At 38.1% G+C, this 22,051-nt stretch overlaps 1 protein-coding gene across 5 annotated transcripts in view; it reads right to left on the bottom strand.

Moving 5' to 3' along the window:
- Positions 1-1,805: 1,805 nt before the first annotated feature.
- SREK1 (splicing regulatory glutamic acid and lysine rich protein 1) overlaps positions 1,806-22,051 on the bottom strand; it is a 58,406-nt gene continuing 38,160 nt past the window's right edge. For 4 of the 5 annotated variants that reach the window (XM_073344095.1, XM_073344097.1, XM_073344099.1 and 1 more), the window contains 5 exons: positions 19,728-19,847; positions 15,035-15,583; positions 8,570-8,665; positions 7,119-7,263; positions 1,806-5,969 (listed from right to left, as the gene is read on the bottom strand). In XM_073344095.1, the coding sequence (XP_073200196.1) occupies positions 5,817-5,969; positions 7,119-7,263; positions 8,570-8,665; positions 15,035-15,583; positions 19,728-19,847 (1,063 nt within the window). In that variant the 3' untranslated portion in view covers positions 1,806-5,816. The remainder of the gene's footprint in view (positions 5,970-7,118; positions 7,264-8,569; positions 8,666-15,034; positions 15,584-19,727; positions 19,848-22,051) is intronic. The other variant, XM_073344096.1, reaches the window with a different exon arrangement.

Below are 22,051 nucleotides of genomic sequence, written 5' to 3'. Positions count from 1 at the left end.
ATCAGATATAGAAGTACTGTTGACAACATTTGGCATTCAGTTGGCAAAGGAAATAGGGAAAAACTGAAAAATAAGAAAATATGGACATACCAGAAACCAAGGAAAGTGATAAAACTGTTTCAAATCAACACTGGTCTGGTTAAACAAAAAGTAAAATAGTTGTTTGGATCACAGAATTTATGTAGATGTATGAACCTTTTACCTTAACTCAGCAGTTCAAAGCCAAATTAATTAGTCATTGACTTGAAAGCCCTGTGACCTCTGAGTTATGAATCAGTTGTCCCAAATCTAGTTTGTAGCGAACAGTTCTCCATATCCTGAAAACCACTCAATAAGGGCTGAATGGATGGTAAGACTAAGCTATGCTCTTACTGTTGCCAAAGGCAGTCCTTTCAGGTCAGGTGTGAGGCACATCAACAAATCTGTGTGAGAAAGATTGTACCACTACTGCCAGGGTGATACTTATTTTGTGATCAAAAGACTTCAGTATCCATGTCTGTCAAAACATGGCACTGAACTGACTTTAAAACAATATACAATCAAAACAGGCCAAGTGTTCTCAGAAATAATCATAGGATAAAGATTTCTAAAGCAGAAAACAAGTAAACAGCTACAGTCCATTTTTACAAGGCACTCTCATCCTGCAGTAAAAGCCCAATAGTCACAAAATTGTCAAACTTTATTGGGACAAAGCTTTTTTTCACCTGCTTAGATTGTAGAATTGATCACTTTAAAACGGTCTGTGAGAAATAGTTGATACAATTTCAGAATTGTAGAATACCATCACAAATACAACTGATTAAAGTATAAAGGGGTAAAATGGTTTCCCCCTCAGACCAGGCCAATGTCTGAGTGGGTCGTGCTTTATACCGAATGTAAAAGATGCACTGGAGGAAAGGTAGCTGACACATCTGAAGACCAGCTTATTCAATTGTTGACTATGGAATGCAGTAAAAGAAAAAACCATACATTGATGTGCTCAGATTGTGGATGAGAGCCATCTAAGTATGATAGATAGATGCCTAGAGCAGAACGAGCTGTGCAGAAAACGCGATGGCAAGCCTCCTTGTTGTTGGATTTGAAATAGGATATAAATATTGTATGCAAAGGAGCTCTTGATAAGTTTGGAATGAAATGTTTGTGACTGAGGGGATGCCTAGCTCACACAAAACTACATTTAAATAATGCTTTACTTTTCATTTTCAATATATAATAAACATTAGATGGAGGCTGACTCAGCTTTTTTCATGATTACACAATAATCAAATAATCGCCATCTGAAGATAAGTTGATTGTAGGACTAAGGCCTGGTATACACTAGATAAGAAGTTGGAATAACTAAATTGCTCAGGGGTGTGAAAAACCACACTGCTGAATGGCATAGGTAAGCTGACCTAAGTCTCCATCTCACAGCAGTAGGTCTACAGAAGAATTCTTTCATCAGCCTAGCTACTGCCTCTCGGGGAGGTGGATTACCTATGCCGACAGGAGAATTCCTCCCATCAGCATAAGTAGTTTCTACACTGAAGCATTACAGCAGCGCAGCTTCAGTGGCACACCTGTGCTGCTGAAAGAGTTACATGTAGACAAGCCTTCAATGTAAAACAAACGACATACGTCTATGAATTTCAACTATCCAGTTTCCATATTTTGGAGAGGAACACTACATCTTTCTCAAATGAGCACCTGCTGATTTTAATGGGAGTTTTACCATGGTCAAGATTGAAGGATCAGACCCACTAGGTCCAATTCATCACTGTTACTTGTGGCACCTTAGAGTACTCTTGTTCTTTTTGCGGATACAGACTAACACGGCTGCTACTCTGAAACCTGTCACTTTTGTGTCACTCCCATTTTAACCTGGTTGAAAATGCAATGAAATGAATAGTTATACTAAAGTAAAGCTGGAGGAGCAACATGTGGTGAATCAGGTCCATCATATACCCAGACTTGCATGTAATAGTGCAGATATTTTAAAATGGTTCATAGTTTATACTGCTGAAACCCAATTTTTAGGCTAACATCTACCACAGACATCTACGATTTCATCATCTTTTGTGAAGAAAGTCTAGCAAAATAAGAATGGGTTAGCTATAATCCTATTTCGTTATAAGAGGAACAAAAAACAAACAAAAACAAACCCGATATTTCAGTTGTAAAACCCAAGTAGAAGATAGCTTCTCCAAGAGGCAAAAACTACCTGCTTTTAAGTATTATTTAGATAAACGGAAAAAATGAAGGAATTCTGAAGAGAACATATATGTGAGCAATTTTTTTACCAACCAAAATTGCCTTTGCTTATTATTTTCTGCTTAGGTAAAAAGTACAGAAATTCAAACCTTTAAGTCTTACAACGGATAAACACAACACATGAATTTTTGCACAAAGGATGAAATTTTGAATTTATGAGTTCTACCCTGAAAAGTGACTATAACCATGGAATTGTGGGATCTAGGATCTTCTTTCCCCTTCCCCAATACTCTCACCAGCAATAAAAGGCTTTACAGGGCAAATTATTTCCTTCCTAACATCTGTGTAACCCTATTTACCTCAATTGATTTACACAGAGGTAAATGTGTAGACCTGTACCTGGAACTTGAAAAAACAACAACCTTGAAATAGAATCCAGCTTACTTTTTCTTAGCTGTGTCACCCCTACAAGAATAAGTTTAAAAATATCAGTCACTACTATTAGCAGATAATTCTGAACAAACATTCAGATTTGTTGGATTAAAAAGGTGCCATTTTTGCAGTCTCTTTTCAGAGTGGAAAAAGCCCCAAAGTGAAACTATGATTCACCAACCCTTTCAGCTACGGCAAATGTTGATTCAGATAAAACCGTATTTAAAATATTTATCTGTCCGTTATTAAATATGTTGTTCTTGAAAATATATGCTTCACTCACTTTCAGCTAGTTTACCTAGACTGATAATACATGCAATGTAACATGGCAGTTCAGCATGCAACCTTGCTATGAAGGAAACACTGGACATCTAGTGAAGGCTATATATATTGAATACTTGACGCACACAATCCTTGGGGAGCAGGGCATGAACTGTATTACTAAGCAGCAGCCTTACAAATATGATCTACCCACTGCAGAGTCACTGTTCTTAGATGAGGCTAGTTCCCTGGTGGTGGGCTTTTAGGGAAGGGAAAATGGAGTAATAAAATATAAAAAATTATTTTAAAGAAAAACTGAAAATAGAAATGAAAAATATTTACAAAGCAAACAGAAAAACTAGGACTTGTAAGAAAACAGCAATTTCTATTTTTTCCAGAGCGAGAGAAAACTATCATGCTTTCTAGGAAAAATCCCACAGTACAAGAGAATATGCTGAATTATGAAACACATACTCCAACTAGCAAGTAAAACTGCTAGTCTGCTGTTGCCAATTTTCAAAGGCATTGTTCTTAGACAACCATAGCTAATCTTTTTATGAATTTCTGCCATATTATAGAGATGTGCAATTTCAGAATACTAGAAAGAAAAACAACCAATAGGAATCAAAATAAACATTGACATCTGAAACTATGAAGCCATGTGTGAAAACCATTTGACTTCTCACAAGGAAAGATATCTTATCAAAGTTAATTTTCTAAATGCTATGTATATTACTGGCATGCACTTTCCAAATAAAAGCAACCCCCTGAGAAAAAGTAGATGACTATTCAATGAAAAATGTTCCTTTCATATTATATATATATATATATATATATATATATATATGCAAAAACTTCCTTCTAAAATACTTAATTTTATTAGTGAAATGGTACCAAAGATAACAAGTATACAAACGATCTTTGCTCTATGCTACTTACACATAAATAAGACAGCTGTTGTTGCAAGACCCGATCCTTCACAGTCTTTCTATAAGCATACAGATTTGTTATTCTTTTATTGGAATAAACTGTTCACCAGCCAACTGCATGTGGCTTAAACATCACAAAAATGACCATCTATACTTTACATGGTAAAGCATTTTCTATAGTTTTAATGGTACACAGCGGCAAGATACTTCAAATCCTAACAAAAATAAAGAGTGATTAAGCAGCTGCACAAACTGGGTTTCATTACCTTATAAAGTGGGCAACTTCTCATTCCCCATAAAACACTTAGGCTTCTGTAAGTATTAACTTTAAAAAGGAAAATCAAATTGAAAGTAACTAACTAATATACTACTTAGCTTTTAAAATTGATAGAAATAACTCTTCCCATGAGGTAAGGCAATTGAGTCTTTTGATTGTATTTCATTGTATTAAAAATAAGTCTACTTGATTTTAGTATTAAACAAGTTTTAAAGGTCTTTTAAGAAATCTTACAATGATGAGATTACTTCAGAGCACAAGTCACATTTTTACTTGACAAAATATTTGCAGTGTATCATTCTCTCCAGTTACATGCTTTCTCCCCAAAGAATGAATCCAAGAAGGACATAGAATCTCTACCATATAACTCTAATGTAAATTCAACTACTATTCTTTTCAAACAAACTTTGCACACAATTCCTTTCACATCACACAACCAACATTAGAGAAGATGATTGAGAGGTAATGATTAAGGCCATCCAATGTACAGAAAAAGTTTAAAGAGCTCCCTTTGGATTTTGGTGAAATTAGAGCATGCTCTGTATTCAGTTACCATACTTCATAGTATGATGGTCCCCAAACTACACTTTTGCATTCATTTATATAAATCTTCTTAAAAATGGAGCTTCAGTCTTGAACCAAGTGAACCTAGCACAGCTTTTCTGACAAACCACTCACATTCTTGTCTACTGGTGTGGTTTTGGTAGAACAGCGATCGAGATTATGTAAGATGTAACCGAAAATTAATAGCACGTATAAAGTTCCAGAAAATATACCACATTTTAAGAAGGCACTAAAGCTTTAGCTTGTGCTCCCATATACTATTTTGAAAACAGGGTATTGATTTTCATAACACCACCTGTACCATATGCAGCTGAACAGACCCACTGCAATATGGCTCAAAACAAAACCAGAAGTTCTGATACCACTATACAGATGTGCTTACTTTTGAGGATAGGAGAGGGGGAAGAAACCCAGTAAGCTAAACTATTATCTACAATATGGTGGTTGTTCCTTCTATAAATAGGACAGTAACATGCATTGTTCAACTACTATTAAAAGAAATATTCATTTCAGGGATAGTAATAAGAAAATGACTTTAAATAAGAAAAAATGAATCCGAGCAGTGAGCAAATGAAAACTTAATAGTCAGTGGGCGTTTAACGCAATAACGGCAAAACTATGTATTAAAGTAAAAACCCTTTTTTCCATAGCTGTCATTTACAAGGGAAAGTGTGTATATTTTTGCACCATGTCCAAGCACATCATCAAAACAGTACACATTGAAATAAAAAAAAAAAAACAAAAAAACAAAACAAACACAAGGAAAAACAATACAAAATTCATTAACTAGCAATATTTTAACAACTTCCAATGCATACCTTCAGCTTATGCAGGTTTACATCTTTCAATTTCACCTTATCTGAAACAGTTCTTGGCAAAAGTTAACATAAATCATTTTACAAATAATACAGCCATCATGGAAATGCATGGATTCTCACAGATGAATAGTTCTGATGGCATTTGCCTTAATCATGGCATATATTACTGGTCCATGGTCTTTCTTGCTTTCCAGCAAGAAGACAACAAAGCTATCACAAGAATTGGAAGAGCTACTAGTACATATCAACCTGCTCAGTAGATTGCTTTGATGTTTTCTTCCTCTTTCAGGGAAATAAAAAGCTTTGGATTCACCCCACAGTTGAGTCAGAGGTCCATTCGTTACTTTATACCTCTTCCATTTTAACTGAGAGGTTTTCTTCATTTGGTTGACAGTTCCCATTCTGTTGTAGTTTGACTTCATCTGTCCTTTGTGTATCTTTATTTTCTACTGCCTTGTTAATTTCTGAATTCGCATCCCCTTTAGTGTGATCTTTATCCTACCAAGAATGTTAACAAGTTATATTTTTATAACAACAATATTCCGTATTGTGCCAAGATTTCCAGAAGTAACTGGTGATTTTGGATGTTTACATTTCTGGATACCCAATGGGAGACAGCTTAAAGAGGCCAGTTTTAAGAGCACGGGTGCTCAATAGCCTCTGAAAATCTGTCCCATTTAAGGGTGTCTGAAGTTGGGCACCCAAAACACACCAAAATCACTTTTTGAAATCTTTGCCTTAAAGAATTATATTTTGCTATATACAATTATTCAGAAGTAAAATAAAACAGAACAACAACACTAGAGAGATATCACTAACAACTCCATAGTTAAGACTTTGTGGAGTTTTCCTCTTAAACCAGGACTAGATCTCTCTATTTCTAGTTTTAATGGTTAAATATTTTACCAAAATTTCTGTTCAGATGTCCACTACATTTTTATGATAGCTCTTGGATAAAATAATTATTGAAGTCTGTAGAGGAAGCAATTAAAAGTCAGTCAGTTTTTAAATTGGACACTGGCAGTCTCACTTTTTCACTTCTATAGTTAAATAGCCACAATTACAACTCTCTCAAGGACAGGCTACTTTTGAAATGTTAAAATTAAAAGCTCACAAGGTAATCAGTCTGAACACTTGATTTTTGCTAATAATATCCGTATACCACTGTTCCCTGACCCACCTACTGAGCCTGCTCCTCCAGCTTTGCTCCTTGTAGAGTTCTCTAGCAAGCCTTTGACCCTGGGGAACCAGGAGGCAGCACTGTGGAAGGGAAGTACAAGGTAGACACATAGTTCTGCAACTGAGCTGCCTTTTTTGGTTGCCTACACAATGTGCCGTATGGCTGCTCAAACAGACAGGCAGCCAACCCACTCCTCACCCGATATTTCTTTATTCCATCCCACTCATTTCTCCCTACCTACCCACTCAAGCACCTGAAGAGTTGGGAAGGTTCAAGTAGGGAAACCTAGTCTAATGGATCTGCCAAATTAACTTTCTTTTGGAGCACCTGTCTCTTGCTGGCAGGAACTATACTTAAGTGTCCAAACTAGCAAAGAATGAAGACAGAAAGGACAGATTTTGTCAAGAATCAATCAAATTCTACTGTTCAGTCACTTTCCTGTTCATCACTTGTTCACAAGTGCTTACCTTCAGTGTAGTAGTGGTTTTGTCAGACTTCTCCTTCCCATCTTTTTCTTTGCTACTTTTTTTCTTGGATGTGGATTGCTCTCTCTCTTTTCTTTCATTATTTGAATCCCTTTCTTTCTCTCTCTTTTTGTCCTTCTTATTTCTGCTTAAGAAAGTTTGTAGACATTCAGTAATTGAGTAAACCAATTGAATACTAAAAAGTTCTTTAGAAAGCTGTAATTCTTAGAATCAACCCTTCATTTTCAGTACTGAACTGTAACACTAATGTGTTTCAACTGGTGGTTCCTACGTAAGAGACTGTGTAATTCCGCAGCTTCTTATTTTAAAAAAAATATTTTCTGAATCATCCAAACAGCATATTTCTAAAAGACCCTGAAGATGTACAGGTGTGGAATTTACTGAAAGGACAAATCTCTTCATGCCAAATAATAATGATCAGAAGCATTTCTAATTGAATACATATATGATTTAGCTAACAATGCTAAAAAAAAAATCCAAAATCCATATGTACCGTAAGTGCAACCATGCAAAAATTATTAAGTACTGTACTGTATACTGTATACTTATATCCATTAAAAAAAAAAGGTCATTTGTCTTACACGCCCAAGTCACTTGCATTGATCTGGAAATAACTGCTCATACATATAAGGTTTTTCATCATTTGCTCTTTTGTTTAATAGCTATCAGAATTTGGGAAAGTAAATTCACAATCTTTTTCTTATGAACAACTGACTGAAGGAGTTTAATGGTTAGCAGATCAGTAACTGCAGTTTGATTCCTTTAATCTCCAATTAGATCTAGAATTACTATCAAAACATTAAGTTGCACACCAGACCCACATCTGTGAGACTTTCCAAAAGAATGGGTAAAAGAGAGAAGAGATTAAATATTTGTAAAAATGCAAAACACTGTCAATTTTCTCACTCAAAAGAGCTGAAGAATTTAATTTTCAAAAATATACAAAGAGGGGAGTGAATTGACAAAGGACAGTGTACAGAGCAATAAGGATCTTTGATCGATTTGGATGTAGAGAATGTAAACAGCTCCAAAATAATAAATCAATACAAGATTGAACTGAGACTTGAATCACTTTGACCAAATGAAATTATCTGAAGTGACAGAAGCGTAATAAAAGAGACTCAGGCAGGGGTGATGAACTGATGAGAACAGTGTTTCCAAACAAGTTTTTTTCCATATTCCCAGATTCTCCACCTAAGATTCTGTTTTGGAGAAAGAGGGCTGATCTTGTCATTTACATACAAGACAGGCAGAAAGCTTCTTACAAATGCTGGAGAAAAAAAAAAAAAAAAGAACTGCCCAGAAGGAATCCAAATCTCCTCAGCAAATTTTTTTGCATGGGAAGCTAATGAAATTTCAGTATGGGAGAAAGATCATTCAAGATTTTCCTTTTTAGCTGTCTATTTTAGTTCTAATATATTTATAAATCCCACCTCCTTGGTGATGGAGACCGAGAGGACTTTCTCTTTGATGTTCTGGATGATTTTGGAGACTTGGAAGGACTTCTACTCTTCCTCTTACGTCTTTCTCTGTAAGACCAAGAAGTTCAAAATTAGGCAATGAAGATGCACAATACATTAGATAATGGCCTAAGAAAACAGATGTTTCTTAACATTATTCTTTGGCATGACAGCTCGTTGACACTGTTAATGTCCTGCAACATGCTGGCCACTACTAAGTGTATGTCTCACTGATTGTACATATATTACACAAGTCAAGAAATTTAAAGCTTTCTGTATGTGAGAATTTTGTGGGAGGAGGCATGGCAGAGGGAAGTGGCAGAAGGAGATTATGCTTCTTCAGATTTCTGCTATATCACATTTTGGAAGAGAATAAATTTACCTTCTCAGCCCAAACACCTCTATCAGGTGATAATGGGCACCTGATAGAGTTAAATTTATTACCACCTATTGTCATTACAATAAAGCCCAGGATGAGGACCTCATTGTACTAGAAGCTATTGACCTCAGCGGGGCCAGGGTCACCTATGGTCCCTCCTCTGAAGAGTTTGCAATATAAGAAAAGTTCCTCCTTCAACGTAAGAGCCAAGAATTACTATTATTAAACATGAATCTTTAAATTATCAGCTGAGTTGATAAGTAACGAAAGAAACTATTACTAGAACACATACCTTAAGAATTACAAATACATACATTTTAAAGGGGCATGAGAAAAAAGCTTTTTAACTATCTTGTCTTGAGTTTGGAGATCTAAATTTCCTCTACAGGAGCTGATGAAACCACTAACATTTACCTTGCATGGAGCTGCATTCCTTACAGTGTTCTGAAGCTCAACTGTAAAATATGCTGATTCCTCTGGCCCTGATCAAAGAAAGCACTTAGGTATGTGCACAAATTTTAAGCATGTGAGTAGTGAGTAGTGTATTTAAACTTGAGCATGAGCTGAAGTGCTTTGTGGGATCAGAGCCAGAGGACCCAGACCCTCACAGAATCAGTCCCAGAGGTGTTTGTTGTAAATCATGACAGGGAACATTTTAATATGGATTAAAACATTTCTATTATTATTACTTCTCAAAGGATGACATGCTATTGTTAACAAACAATGCTGTATTAAAAAAAATAGGACACAATAGTTGTATGGGAAGGTTGAAGCCCAATAAAATCCAACAAACAAAGGAAATTCAGATTAAGTCAGATTCTTAACATTTTATTTAAATGAGAATTTGGTAGGGTTTTTTACGAGCTACCGAAGGTTGCTATTCTAGGATCTGATCCAGGGTGTTGCTGAATACTCGTAACTCCCCGACTGCACGTACAATGAACCAGGCATAAAACAAGAATAAATTAACTAGATCTAAAGATTAGTTTAATATTAAATTAGAGTATAAGTTATATCAAAATGGATGCCCTCTTCCTGTTGGCATTTTTTCAGAACAAAAATTATCATGGTTTATTTCAGAAATTTGACGAAGCAGGACAAAAAGAGTTCAGGAGAGCTGGGAGTTTCTCAAAGAGACAATATTAAAGGCACAACAGAAAACTATCCTAATACAAAGGAGAGATTAAAAGAATAGTAAGAAGCCAATATGGCTCCATCAAGGGCTCTTTAAGTCTACAAAAACAGGAAACAAGGACAAATTGCTAAGAAAGAGTACAAAAGAATACCACAAGACTGTAGGACAAAAATCAGTAAGGCTAAGGCTTTGTCTACACTGCCAACTGAATGACAAAACTTTTCACAGGTGCTCAAAAAAGCCTCCCCTCCTACCCCCCCGAAAGACAAAAGTTTTGCCAAGGCAAGTGGCAGTGTAAACTGCTCGTTGTCGGCAGGAGTGCTCTCCTGTTGACAACGCAAACCCCGCTTGTAGGGGGTGGAAGTATTTTGTTGGCAAAAGTGCCAACAAACAGGTTTACACTGCCCAACTTTTAGCAACACGACTGTGTCGCGAAAAGCTGTGTCGCGTAGACAAACCCGAAGACACAAAATGCATTACACCTAGCAAGGGACACAAGAGGTTCTATAAATACATTAGGAGCAATAGCAAGACAAAGGAAAGTGTAGGTCTACTACTTAGAGAAGGAGAGCACATGGATGACATCAAGAAGGCTGATATGTTAAATGCCTATTTTGCTTTAGTCTTCACTAAAAAGGTTAATTGTAACAAGATACTTAACACAATTAATGTTAACAACAAGGAGGAAGGAACCCATGGCAAAATACAGAAAGAAGAGATTAAATAATATTTAGATAATTAGATGTATTCAAATTGGCAGGGTATGATGAAATTCACTCTATGATACTTTTAAGGAACTAGCAGTCTCAAAACTGTTAGCAACTATTTTTGAGACTCATGGAAATGAGGTCCCAGAGGGCAGGAAAAGGGCAAACATAGTACCTATGTTTAAAAAGGAACAAAGAGGACCTGGGGAATTTTAGACCAGTCAGCCTAACTTCCATAGCTAGAAAGATACAGGAACAAATTATTAAACAATTTGTAAGCACCTAGGGCAAGGGTGGGCAAACTTTTTGGCCTGAGGGCCACATCTGGGAATAGAAATTGTATGGCAGGCCACAAAATTGGGGTTGGGGTGCGGGGGAGGGCTCTGGTTGGGGGTGTGGGCTCCAGGGTAGGGCCAGAAATGAGGAGTTCAGAGTGCAGGAGGGGCTCCAGGCTGGGGAGTAGGGTGTGGGGAGAGGCTCAGGGGTGCAAGCTCTGGGCGGTGCTTACCTCAAGCGGCTCCCAGAAGCAGCGTCATGTCCCTTTTCTGGCTCCTACGTGGCCAGGTGACTCGTCTACAGACACTGTCCCTGCAGCACCCATTGGCTGTGGTTCCGGCCAATGGGAGCTGTGGGGGAGGTGCTTGGGGCGGGGGCAGCATGCAGAGTGGAGCTCCCTGGCTGTCCCTATGCATAGGAGCCAGAGGGGGGCCATAACACCACTTCCAGGAGCCAGGCGGAGAGGCCTCCGACCCTGCTGCCCGGCTGAAGCACTGGAATGGGGCAAGCCCCCACCCTCCTCCCCAGCGGGAGCTCGAGGGCCTGATTAAAATAGTTGGTGGGCCATAGTTTGCCCACCCCTGACCTAGGGGATAATACGGTGATAAGGAATAGCCAACATAGATTTGTCAAGAACAAATCATGCCAAACCTATATAATTAATTACATTCTTTAGGGTTTTAATCATCTACTGGATAGAGAGGAAGCTGTATATGTGATAAATCTTGATTTTAGTAAGTCTTTTAGCACAGTCCTGCATGACATTCTCATAGGCCAACTACAGAATGGAGTCTAGATGAAATTACTATAAGGTGCATGCATAATTGGTTGAAAGCCCATACTCATGAAAGTTATCAATAGCATGCGGTCAAACTGGGAGTATGTATCTAGTGGGGTCTCACAGGGGTCTGTCCTAGATCCAGTACTACTCAATATTTTCATTAGTGACTTAGATAATAGAGTAAACAGTCTACATGTAAAATTTGTGGATGACATCAAGCTGGGAGGGTATGCAAGCACTTTGGAGAACAGGGTTAGAATTCAAAATGATGATTTTAGATCAGTTCTCCAATTTAACAAGATGAAACTCAATAAAGACAAGTACAAAGTATTACTGTTAGGAAGGAAAAAAATCAAGTGCAAAAATACAACAACATTGGAATAACTGGCTAGCCAGTAGTACTACAGAAAAGGATCGGGGGGTATCATGGATCACAAACGGAACATGAGCCAAAAATGTGACGCAACTGCAAAAAAGGCTAATATCGTTCTGGGGAGTATTGACAGGAGTCTTTTATGTAGCACACGAGAGATAATTTTCCTGCTCTACTCAGCACTAGTGAGGACTCAGCTAGAATGGGGTGTCCAGTTTTGGGCACCAAACTTCGAGAAAGATGTAGAAAATATGAGAGATCCAGAAGTCAGCAACGAAAATGATAAAAGGTTTAGAAAACATGACCTATGAAGAAAGATTAAAAACATGGAAATGTTTATCTTGGGGGAAAAAATGACTGAGGGGAGCACCTGATAATCTCCAAGTATGTTAAGGGCTGTTATAAAAAGAGGACAGTGATTGATTACTTCTTGCCCTACCCTCAGTGGACATAAAGAACAATTGGCTTAAATGGCCAGCAAGGGAGATTTAGGTTAGATATTAGGAAAAACTTTCTAACTATAATGCTAGTTAAGCCCTGAAATAGGCTTCCAAGGAAGGTTGTAGAATCCCCATCATTGGAGGTTTTTAAAAACAGGCTAGACAAACACCTGTCAGGGATAGTCGAGGTGTATTTATTACTGCCGCAGCACAGGGGGGTGGATAAAATAACCTCTTGAGGTCCCTTCCAGCCCTACATTTCTATGATTCTACACTAAGGCTTGGTTTACACTTGAAAGTTGTAGAATCATAGCTACGTCGGTAAAGGGGATCAAAGTAGATATGCCAACATAACCCCCAGTGCAGATGCAGCTAGGTTGACAGAACAACACTTCAGTTGATGTAGCTGATATCATTTGGGAAGGTAGTGTTCCTCTGCCGACAGAAAAATTCCTTATGTTGGGGTAGGCTGCATCTTCACTACGGAAACTAATACTACATTCCCCCTTTCTGAAAACAGAAGGATGATAAAACCTTTATCCAAACTTTTCCTTAAGCACCACAAAACACAAATAACAGACCTATAAAAGATAGCATAGCCTGCCTGAACCTTCAGACTTGTATCAGTGATTTATTCTGACTTTTTAGGACTAATTCTTTGACATTCTTGGATTCTAGGGATTTGTTGGGTTGTTATTTGATCTCATTTTTGATACCCTGAATACAAAACTGTCTTTATTTCCTCTTTACACAGACTCTTAGCTTCTTACTCGCAGCTCCCTAGCGGCCATCCTGAATAGTAGGGCTTAACACGACAATGCAAAGAACAAGATTAGGCGATAGTCTGAAACAGATCCTTCACTGAGTGAAAAGGGTCAAGCAATGTCTAGTCTGGATCCTGATACAGTAGTCTACACCATTATTCCCAGTGCCAAATTTGACAGAAACAAGGGAGCAAGTGGGACATCCTCATGGAAATGAGAACTCCCACGATGATCCTCAGTCTTCCTCAGAGATGGCAGTCCACACAAAACTGTTCCAAAGAGGAATTTCTGCACATTCATAATTGGTTCCCCGCTTATTTAAATAGGGAAGTATGGGGAAGGCTCCGAGATTTGCCTCAAACCAGCAGCATCGTCAGCATTACCAGACCCTTTCAAGTACTCAGACAGAGGAGGATGTATTTTTTCTTTTTTTTGCACAAAGAAGTATCTCAATACTGATGGCCTCTTTCAGTATGTCCAATTTACAGAATTCAGAAGAAGAGTGACATTTCTTTCCCTTTTTGACTCTTCTTAGTCCCTGAACTGACTGGTCTCTTTTTGCACTTTGGAATCCATGTTCAACTTGGCCTTCATCAAAAAAAGAAGGACCTGTTTCTGATGTGGATGGAGAGTCCTTCTGAGCTAGACTATCAGAAATTAGATTATCAATCCCTCTGACCTCTTCAGGTGAAAGTGGCACTATAGAGAACCTCTCAGATAGACAAGTTTCACTAAAGTATAGGAAGCATTGTGTCAATTAGTCTGCCATGTACATCTTGGCTTTACACAAAGGGTACCACAGAAGCCAGATGTGTCAGTCCTCAGTTCCAAAGGAAGATCCCCTTGACACAAATATGAAAATAAAACAACAGGATTAAACTGCACAATGCTAATTCACACTAACTTTACTAAACTACAATAAAAGCTAAGTAGAACAAGATAAACAGCTAATATTCCTCTGCTCTCTGTTGGCAGTTTTTAGCATTGTAGGGAACAATGCAATGAGGTTCTAGTGGATAGAAGTAACTGAGGAACTATATAACCTAGAGACCAAATGGTTGGTGGGACAAGGGAGCATGCACGCTGCCTCACAGACAAATGTGTACAATATAGGTTCATCCCAAGAGTGTGTCTTGAAGCAGGCAACCACCTCAAAAAAGAGCTATCATCCAATTAACTGAAGGACCAGAGTAGGAGGCTAAATCTGAAACCAACTTTTGTCAGTCTTGTTCTATGTTAATCTCACATGGGACATAAAAAAACCCAAACTTCCTGCTGATTATTTATGTCATAAAGCTAAACGTAATAAATGTTCCTTTCCCTGGAGGTGAAATAAAACATGTAATAATTTCTGAACAGAAATAAAAAAAAAAAAAAAAAAAAAAAAAAGAGTAGGACAGAGAAATAAAGCTTCAAGGTTTTCTCCCCAGAATCAATTTAGAGAGAACAGTATCACAGAAAATTAAACTATCTTCTTAATAAATGACATCGCAATACTGATGCATAGTATTTAGGTTTTGTGTTATCTCATTGTACTGACAGGTTAAGAACTAGCATAGCAAAATTATCAAACAGAATCAAACCTGCTGGAACTACGAGATCTTCTTAGAGAACTGTAGCTTCTGGGAGGTGTTCTGGATCTCTTCTCTTTCTTCTTTTTATCATCCCTCTCTTTGGACCTCTCTTTTTCTCTTTCCCGTTCCTTCTCTTTGTCCCCTTCCTTGTCTTTGTCCTTCTCCTTGTCACCCTCCTTCTTCTCTCGGTCCTTCTCCCTGTCCTTCTCCTTAACCTTCTCCCTGTCCCCCTCTTTCTCCCGATCCTTTTCCTTGTCCCTGTCCCCCCCTTTCTCCAGGTCTGTTTCCTTCTTGTCCCGGACTACCTCCTTCTCCTTGTCCCTGTCCTTCTCCCGGTCTTTGTTCCTCTCCTTTTCTTTGTCTCTATCCCTCTCTCGGTCCTTGTCCCTGTCTTTTTCTTTATCTCTGTCCCTATTTCTCTCTTTGTCTCTGTCCCGCTCCCTTTCTTTTTCTTTATCTCTGTCTCTCTCCTTCTCCCTGTCTCGGTCCTTGTCCTTCTCTCTGACCTTTTCTTTTTCCTTGACCTTTTCTTTGTTTTCTTTGTCTTTTTTCTTGTCCCTACGAAAAAGAAACATTCATTCATCATTGAAATGACCCTAATAAAAAGCTGAATTCACTCCTTTACCCTACTAATAAACACTCAACAAAACTCATAACTCTCTCTTTCAAAAATAATCACAACTATGCAAAATGTAAATTTCCCACCCACCTCATTCCTAACAATCTAGCTTTTTTCCCCTGCAGCTGCTGAAGGCAGAGGTATAAAAAAGAAAGGAAAAAAAACAATTAATCTTTAGACTAATGACATTATAGCATAGGAACAGACTATGAATAAGTGCAGTATACAGTCTATGGACATTTGTAGGAACCTGAATGCTGAAGTAGACTTTCCAGCATATTGTGGGAAATTTTTAAACTTGGCTTTTAAACATTTCTTCTCATAACAAGGAGGAGTCTGGTGGCACCTTAAAGACTAACAGATTTATTTGGGTATAAGCTTTTGTAGGTTAAAAAAACCCCACTTCTTCAGTTGTATGGCTTATGCCCAAATCAATCGGATAGTCTTTAAGGTGACACCGGATTCCTCATTGTTTCTGTGGATTGTGGACTAACATGGCTTTGTTTTGTTTTGTTTTTGTGGACTAACACGGCTACCCCTCTGCTACTTCTCATAACAGGGAATCCATCACCCTAGGATGGACTATAGGACAGTGTTTCTATTTGTGGTTAGGTCCAGTAAAGAATAGAGACAACTGTACATTATTTTTATTGAGTCTGCAAAAAAGAAACCCTACACAAATAAAGTACAATGATTTGGATGTGTATATTTAATTTTCTTCCCTCAAGGTAATAAGTATTTCAGGAAAAATTGTAAGGGCTACCAGCAAGAGTTGGTGGCCACACTCTGAGACCACCAAAAATGTTGCGAGAACCCCTGCTATAGGATGACCACATCCTCAGGAACTCACAAAAGAAGCTCAAACTATAAAACTATAGTTTTAGTCCTAAACTAATCTACCACACACATTATATCTATATCTATATCCTGGAACTGTGCCACAAATCCAGGATAATTGTTATTGGACTTTAAACAAGGGAAGTTAAGTTACATATTAACAAAGGAGGGAAAAATATACAGACCGATGGATTCTTTGTTATAAAAGGGCAAATTTACAGGCAAAGGCAACGTTGTCTTATTCTCATATAGAGGCAATTCATCAGTCTGGATTAGTCTATTAGGAGTTGGCAAGCTACCCAAAATGCAGAAAGGGAGGAAGAAAACAGAAATATATGGCTCACGGAAGGATGGCAGACCGTAGACCCTAATGACTAAATACTATACCTGAGGAAAATGGGATATCCACATTGCAATATTTTTTGAGAGAGCGGACAGATGTCCAGGGTGTTGATTTGCACATTTCTTTGTAACAAACAATTTCAATATGTGTGAGAAGTGGATTTTGTAGAATGAAGGATTTTACCATCTTTTTTATAAGACATCTATTACTTGTAGCCACCAGCAGGTGGTTTCTTTTGCAGCTGGAGATGGTTATTTTTGGAGCTATGAGGCCTTTGGTTTTGCCAGCATGATCTTTTTCCTGAACGAGTTTGTTCTGTCCAACTAATATTAATGGATTGACAGACATTTAACTTCCCTAGAATGAGAAGAATTGGGACAGAACCAAGATAGAAAGAAAAGAAAATGAGGAAGCACGCCCTGGTTCCAAGGGCTGCTCTTTTAGTTCAGCCAAAAAAATTCAGCTTCCAGCTGGCCTCGGAAGCTTTGACTGGAGAATGAAATTTTGCTACTGCCCTATTGAACCTGCAAATAAGAAAGTCTGAACACAAACTTTCCCTTCCCAGCTGAGATGGCTCATAATGCAGCCATATGGATATATAAGGGGCTGAGGTTCAGATCTTTATTTAATCTATCAAAGACGACTAATTTGGACAGTTATTGAATATGAGCCAAGGCTATGTTCAACACATCAATTTTTGAAGACAAGTTAGACACATTAGTAGGCCTGCGACATAGAATCCTCCCTGGATTGGAGGAATACATCCAGTATTTGCTTGGAGTACCCAAGTTCCCACAGATTCATCCTCTCAAGTTCTACAAGAACACCTAGAACTTGTCGATGTCTTGACAACAAAATGATCTCCGAATCAGAAAGTCTCTGGTGAGGAGTAGTCATCTGAGAGCAGAGGTTGCTGAAGAGGCATCATAATCACTGTTCAGAAAATGTTCCAATCTTTTAGCCACCGAGCTTTTGGAAGTAATTGTTCCATCTTGCAGAATTTGGTGGTTTTGTTTTGGTGGTTTTTGTTTACGAGTCAGATGAAATCTGAAGGTTTCTCTTGGCTGTGGGGCTCATTTGGGATGATCCCTCCAAAAAGGGACCCAGTGAAAAGCTTATGTGATTGCATAAATATCTCAAATCAAGTACACTGAAATTTCAGGATAAGTAAGAACTCCGTGAGGCTAAATGCCAGAAGAGATCACAATAAGATGAGGCCATTAATAGGTCTGCAACGCCCAGGATAGTTAGACGGGTTGGGAAAGATGAAGCTGCTTTGGCCACCAGTAGGAGACTGATTCTAGGAGGCTCATAAGTGTAGCTAGGGCTCCCTTCAGACAGAGTCCAGCCATGTGCCCCACTATCCCTACCTTTCTCTACCAGAGCCGGTGTTTGGTCAAAACTCTTTCCACAGAGGCCTTCAGGTGATCAAGATCCAGTGGCCAAAGGCTCTGGTGCGGAGCCTGTGAAGACCACTGCTCCCACCAATGGGACATACATCCAGAAAGGCTGAACCGGTCAGGAGCAGGGGAGCGCCAACATCCTGAGGCCAGAAGGAGCTAATCATCAATGGATCAGGCCCAACCAATTCCAGCAGTGAGGTGCATTGCTCTCTGAAACGCTGGAGGAAGAGTGTGTGTCATGGGGAGAGAAGAGGCCAAATTACCTACAAAAGCAAGTCTGAAGCTCCCCTAAATGCATGAGGTAGAGCAGCGGTTCTGAAACTTAATTGCATCGTGACTCCCTTCTGACAACAAAAATTACTACATGACCCCAGGAGGGGGGACCGAAGCCTGAGCCCACTCAAGCCCCGCTGCCCCAGGTGGGAGGATGGGGGGAAAAGCTGAAGCCCAAGGGCTTCTGCCCTGGGTGGTAGGGCTTGGGCTTCAGACTTGTTGGGGCCCAGGGCCAACACCAGCCTTGGCGACCCCATTAAAATGGGGTCTTGACCAATTCTGGGGTCCTGACCCACAGTTTGAGAACCCCTGAGGTAGAATATAGAAAGATGCTTCTGCCAGATGGAGGCAGGACATTACAGACCACTTTGGCGCCAAAACTCTATCCAGTAAGCTGCCCTCATGAGTATCTGTTGATGTGGATAATTCAATAGTCCATCCCAGAGTGACGGATTGCCTGTGTATGCGAATTATGCTATTGTTCAATAAGATGAAGAATTAGCTTGATGGAATCCTGTAGTTGGCCAAACCGGATAGTCAAGAAGACTGAACATGAATAACTGGATTTGGATTAGGCTGGTCACAAGTAAACATTTCATAACACAAAGATGTATAGTTTTACTTATAGGAGGGAAAACAACCAACCTGAAATAACTAGAAAATTGGCAGAGCTAACATACACGCGGTGGATGTCCCTTTTGTGAATACTTGCTGATTTGTGACCAAATTCAACCCTAGTCTAAGCCAGTGCAACAACTTTGGAGTGATAGTTTGTGCCCACTTACACCATGGCTCAATTTGTCATGTAGAGTAAAATTTTCAGACTTGGTTGCCTAAAGTTTGGCATTTAACTAAAAACTACCTTATTTTCAATGATGCTGAACAACTGTAGTGACCATTGACTTCAGTGGAAGTTGAGGAAGCTCAGTACATAAGTTTAGGGACCCCAGTTTGAAAATTGTAACCATAGTACTTATTTTGCATAGTCTTTTTCTTGGGGAAATAAACATTATTTCAAACACCATGGAAGTCTCCACATTTCTACAGCCATGAAACTGATATCACAAAGGTATAAAATAGAAATAATTTGAAAATTCAAGACAGAATAGCTTAGAGACAAACTTGATTTTATTTTTCACCTGCAGTCTACATTTTGTAAGGTTTTTCCAGAAGCTATGAACTAGGTAATAAGAAGTGTAACACCAACTGTTAGCAAAGAAAGCTCACCGGGAATGAGAACGACTTCTTGACTTCCGCCTTTCCTTAGACTTGGAACGTTTTTTGGGAGGACTTTTGGATCTACGCCTATCCTTCTGACTAGAGAGTGATCTATTGTGTGATCTACTCCTGCAGCAAACAACATTAGAGAATAAATACTACATTTAACCTTGAGACTTCAGAAAAGAAACAACTGAAAAAAAATACATAAACCATCGAAATTAAATACATAGTATTTCATCTAATTATTATACCTAGTCCACAGTGAACTTTTTCACAGTTTTCCACGTTTAAAATTTGATTAGACTGACCCACCTCTTTCAAAACAGTATACCATTTAAAAAACTCTGCTACTACAATGTCATAGCAAAGAATTAACACACAGAAATGTCAGGAAAAGCAGAATTATGAATCATACAGCAACTGGACATCCTTGAACATACTGTAAAATATTAATACATCATATTATCATCCCAACGAGAGTGTGAAGTTTAATACAAAATTAAATTTGCACTAATTGGTCCATATTGCTGGCATGCAATATAGAAACTACACCTGCTCAGTTAATATTCTTAAATATTCCTGTGGTAAAAATATGATTGTGCTATTTGAATTTTACTGTAAAGACAGTTTTATAATAAACAGAATTTAATTTTACAATATACTGCTGTTAAATCTATACCTTTGTATGTATACACAATTTAGCTTAGTTACAATGTTACAGGAACCAAGATTTTGGATCACCCTATTCTTGTGTGTTTAAATTATAAAATGTAACATTGTATTAATGTTTTCTCTTGCATTTCTTCAATCATTCAATGTGTGGACAGGCAATCTTAATTTTTGCATTTTCTACACCCAGAAAGCATCGACCTCCTACATAACACAGGCCACAAAATTTCATCCAGCAATTCCTGCATCAAAGTTCCTAACTTCTGGTTCAGTTAGGGCATATATTATAGAAAAAATATCCAATCTTGATTTAAAACACATCAAGCAATCGAGAATCCACTATATCCTTAAGTAAGTGGTTCCAATTAAAGGTACCATGATCAATCACCTCTTAACCTTCTCTTGAATAAGCGAACTAGATTTAGCTTTTTAAATCTCCCAATGTAATGAAGGTTTTCCAGACTTCAAACCATTTTTCTAGCTCTTTTCCAAAGCCTTTCCAATTTTTTTTTTTTTTTTTTTTAAAAGAACAGTGATCAGAACATAGTTTTCCAGTACTGGTCCCAGTCTGCATAAAACAGGAAAAAATGGGTTGCAGAAATAGAATAGGAAGAATGTTATTCAATATAAAGATCAGTAGAGAGAAGAGACAGCCAGGTTAGGTTGATTCTAGGAGAATTTCTATCCCCACCCATTTCACACTCCCATCCTTTTTAACACAACTGTATCATTTTGCATGAACAGTATCTATTAGGTAGAATTTTTTCTCCCTGGCATTTGTTCTTTTCTTTTTTAACTTCCTTAACTTTATTTTTCCCTTTCTACCACCATGATTCTTCTCTTTTGTCTTTTTCAATATGACTTTTCTATGTTGGGTAAATATTTATCTTCTTTTTCCTCTCCATTCTCGGTCTGTCTTTTCCTATGTTATTTTGTCTTCTTCCTTCCCTCCTCTTCTTCTATCATTCTTTTCTTCTCTTATGTTCGACATTCCCAACCTTTCTATACTTTCTCCACCTTCACCTTATTCTGGGACTACTGAACACTTCAAATCTCTGAGTGGGTTCCCCCCCCCCTTTTTCTTTTTTAAATCTGCACCCTTTTCTTTCCCTCCAAAGTTATCCCAGTATAAGATACAGGATAGGCAATATTCATTCTGGACCAGTAACAAATTCAAGGTCCTACATCTGGCACCATCAGGGCTAGAAAAAAAGTGCAGTATACACGTACTGATGGACACAGCACTAATTTTTAGAGGATTGTAAAAAATTAAATTACATTTTCCCCTTCCTCCAAGTCCTGTTCAGTTAGCTCATGGTCATTAAAGTGATTTGGCTTTACAGGTTTAATCTATCTTGGCTTTCCAGCCTTAGTACTAACATACTTCTAAAGACTCTGTGAAACCTCTCAAATGGTTTCTCTGTAAAAGATGGCAGATCCAAACATACGATGGTGTGATATCAAGTTTTAATAGTCCTCATTTTGGATTATCTGCCCAACCGATCTCTGGCTTTGCACTTGGGTATAACATGGCCATCTCAAATCCATGCTAATAAATCCTTTCTACCATATCATCATATGCCAAATATTCTCCCTTAGTCTGTATATATGACATTCCAATATAGTGTATGCATTTATTAAATGTCAAATCATAGAAATAA

This window comes from Lepidochelys kempii, chromosome 5, assembly GCF_965140265.1.
Source record: "Lepidochelys kempii isolate rLepKem1 chromosome 5, rLepKem1.hap2, whole genome shotgun sequence".
Taxonomy (NCBI): domain Eukaryota; kingdom Metazoa; phylum Chordata; order Testudines; family Cheloniidae; genus Lepidochelys; species Lepidochelys kempii.
The sequence above is the reverse complement of the archived record's forward strand: the minus strand, read 5'-3'. Positions and strand labels throughout refer to the sequence as shown.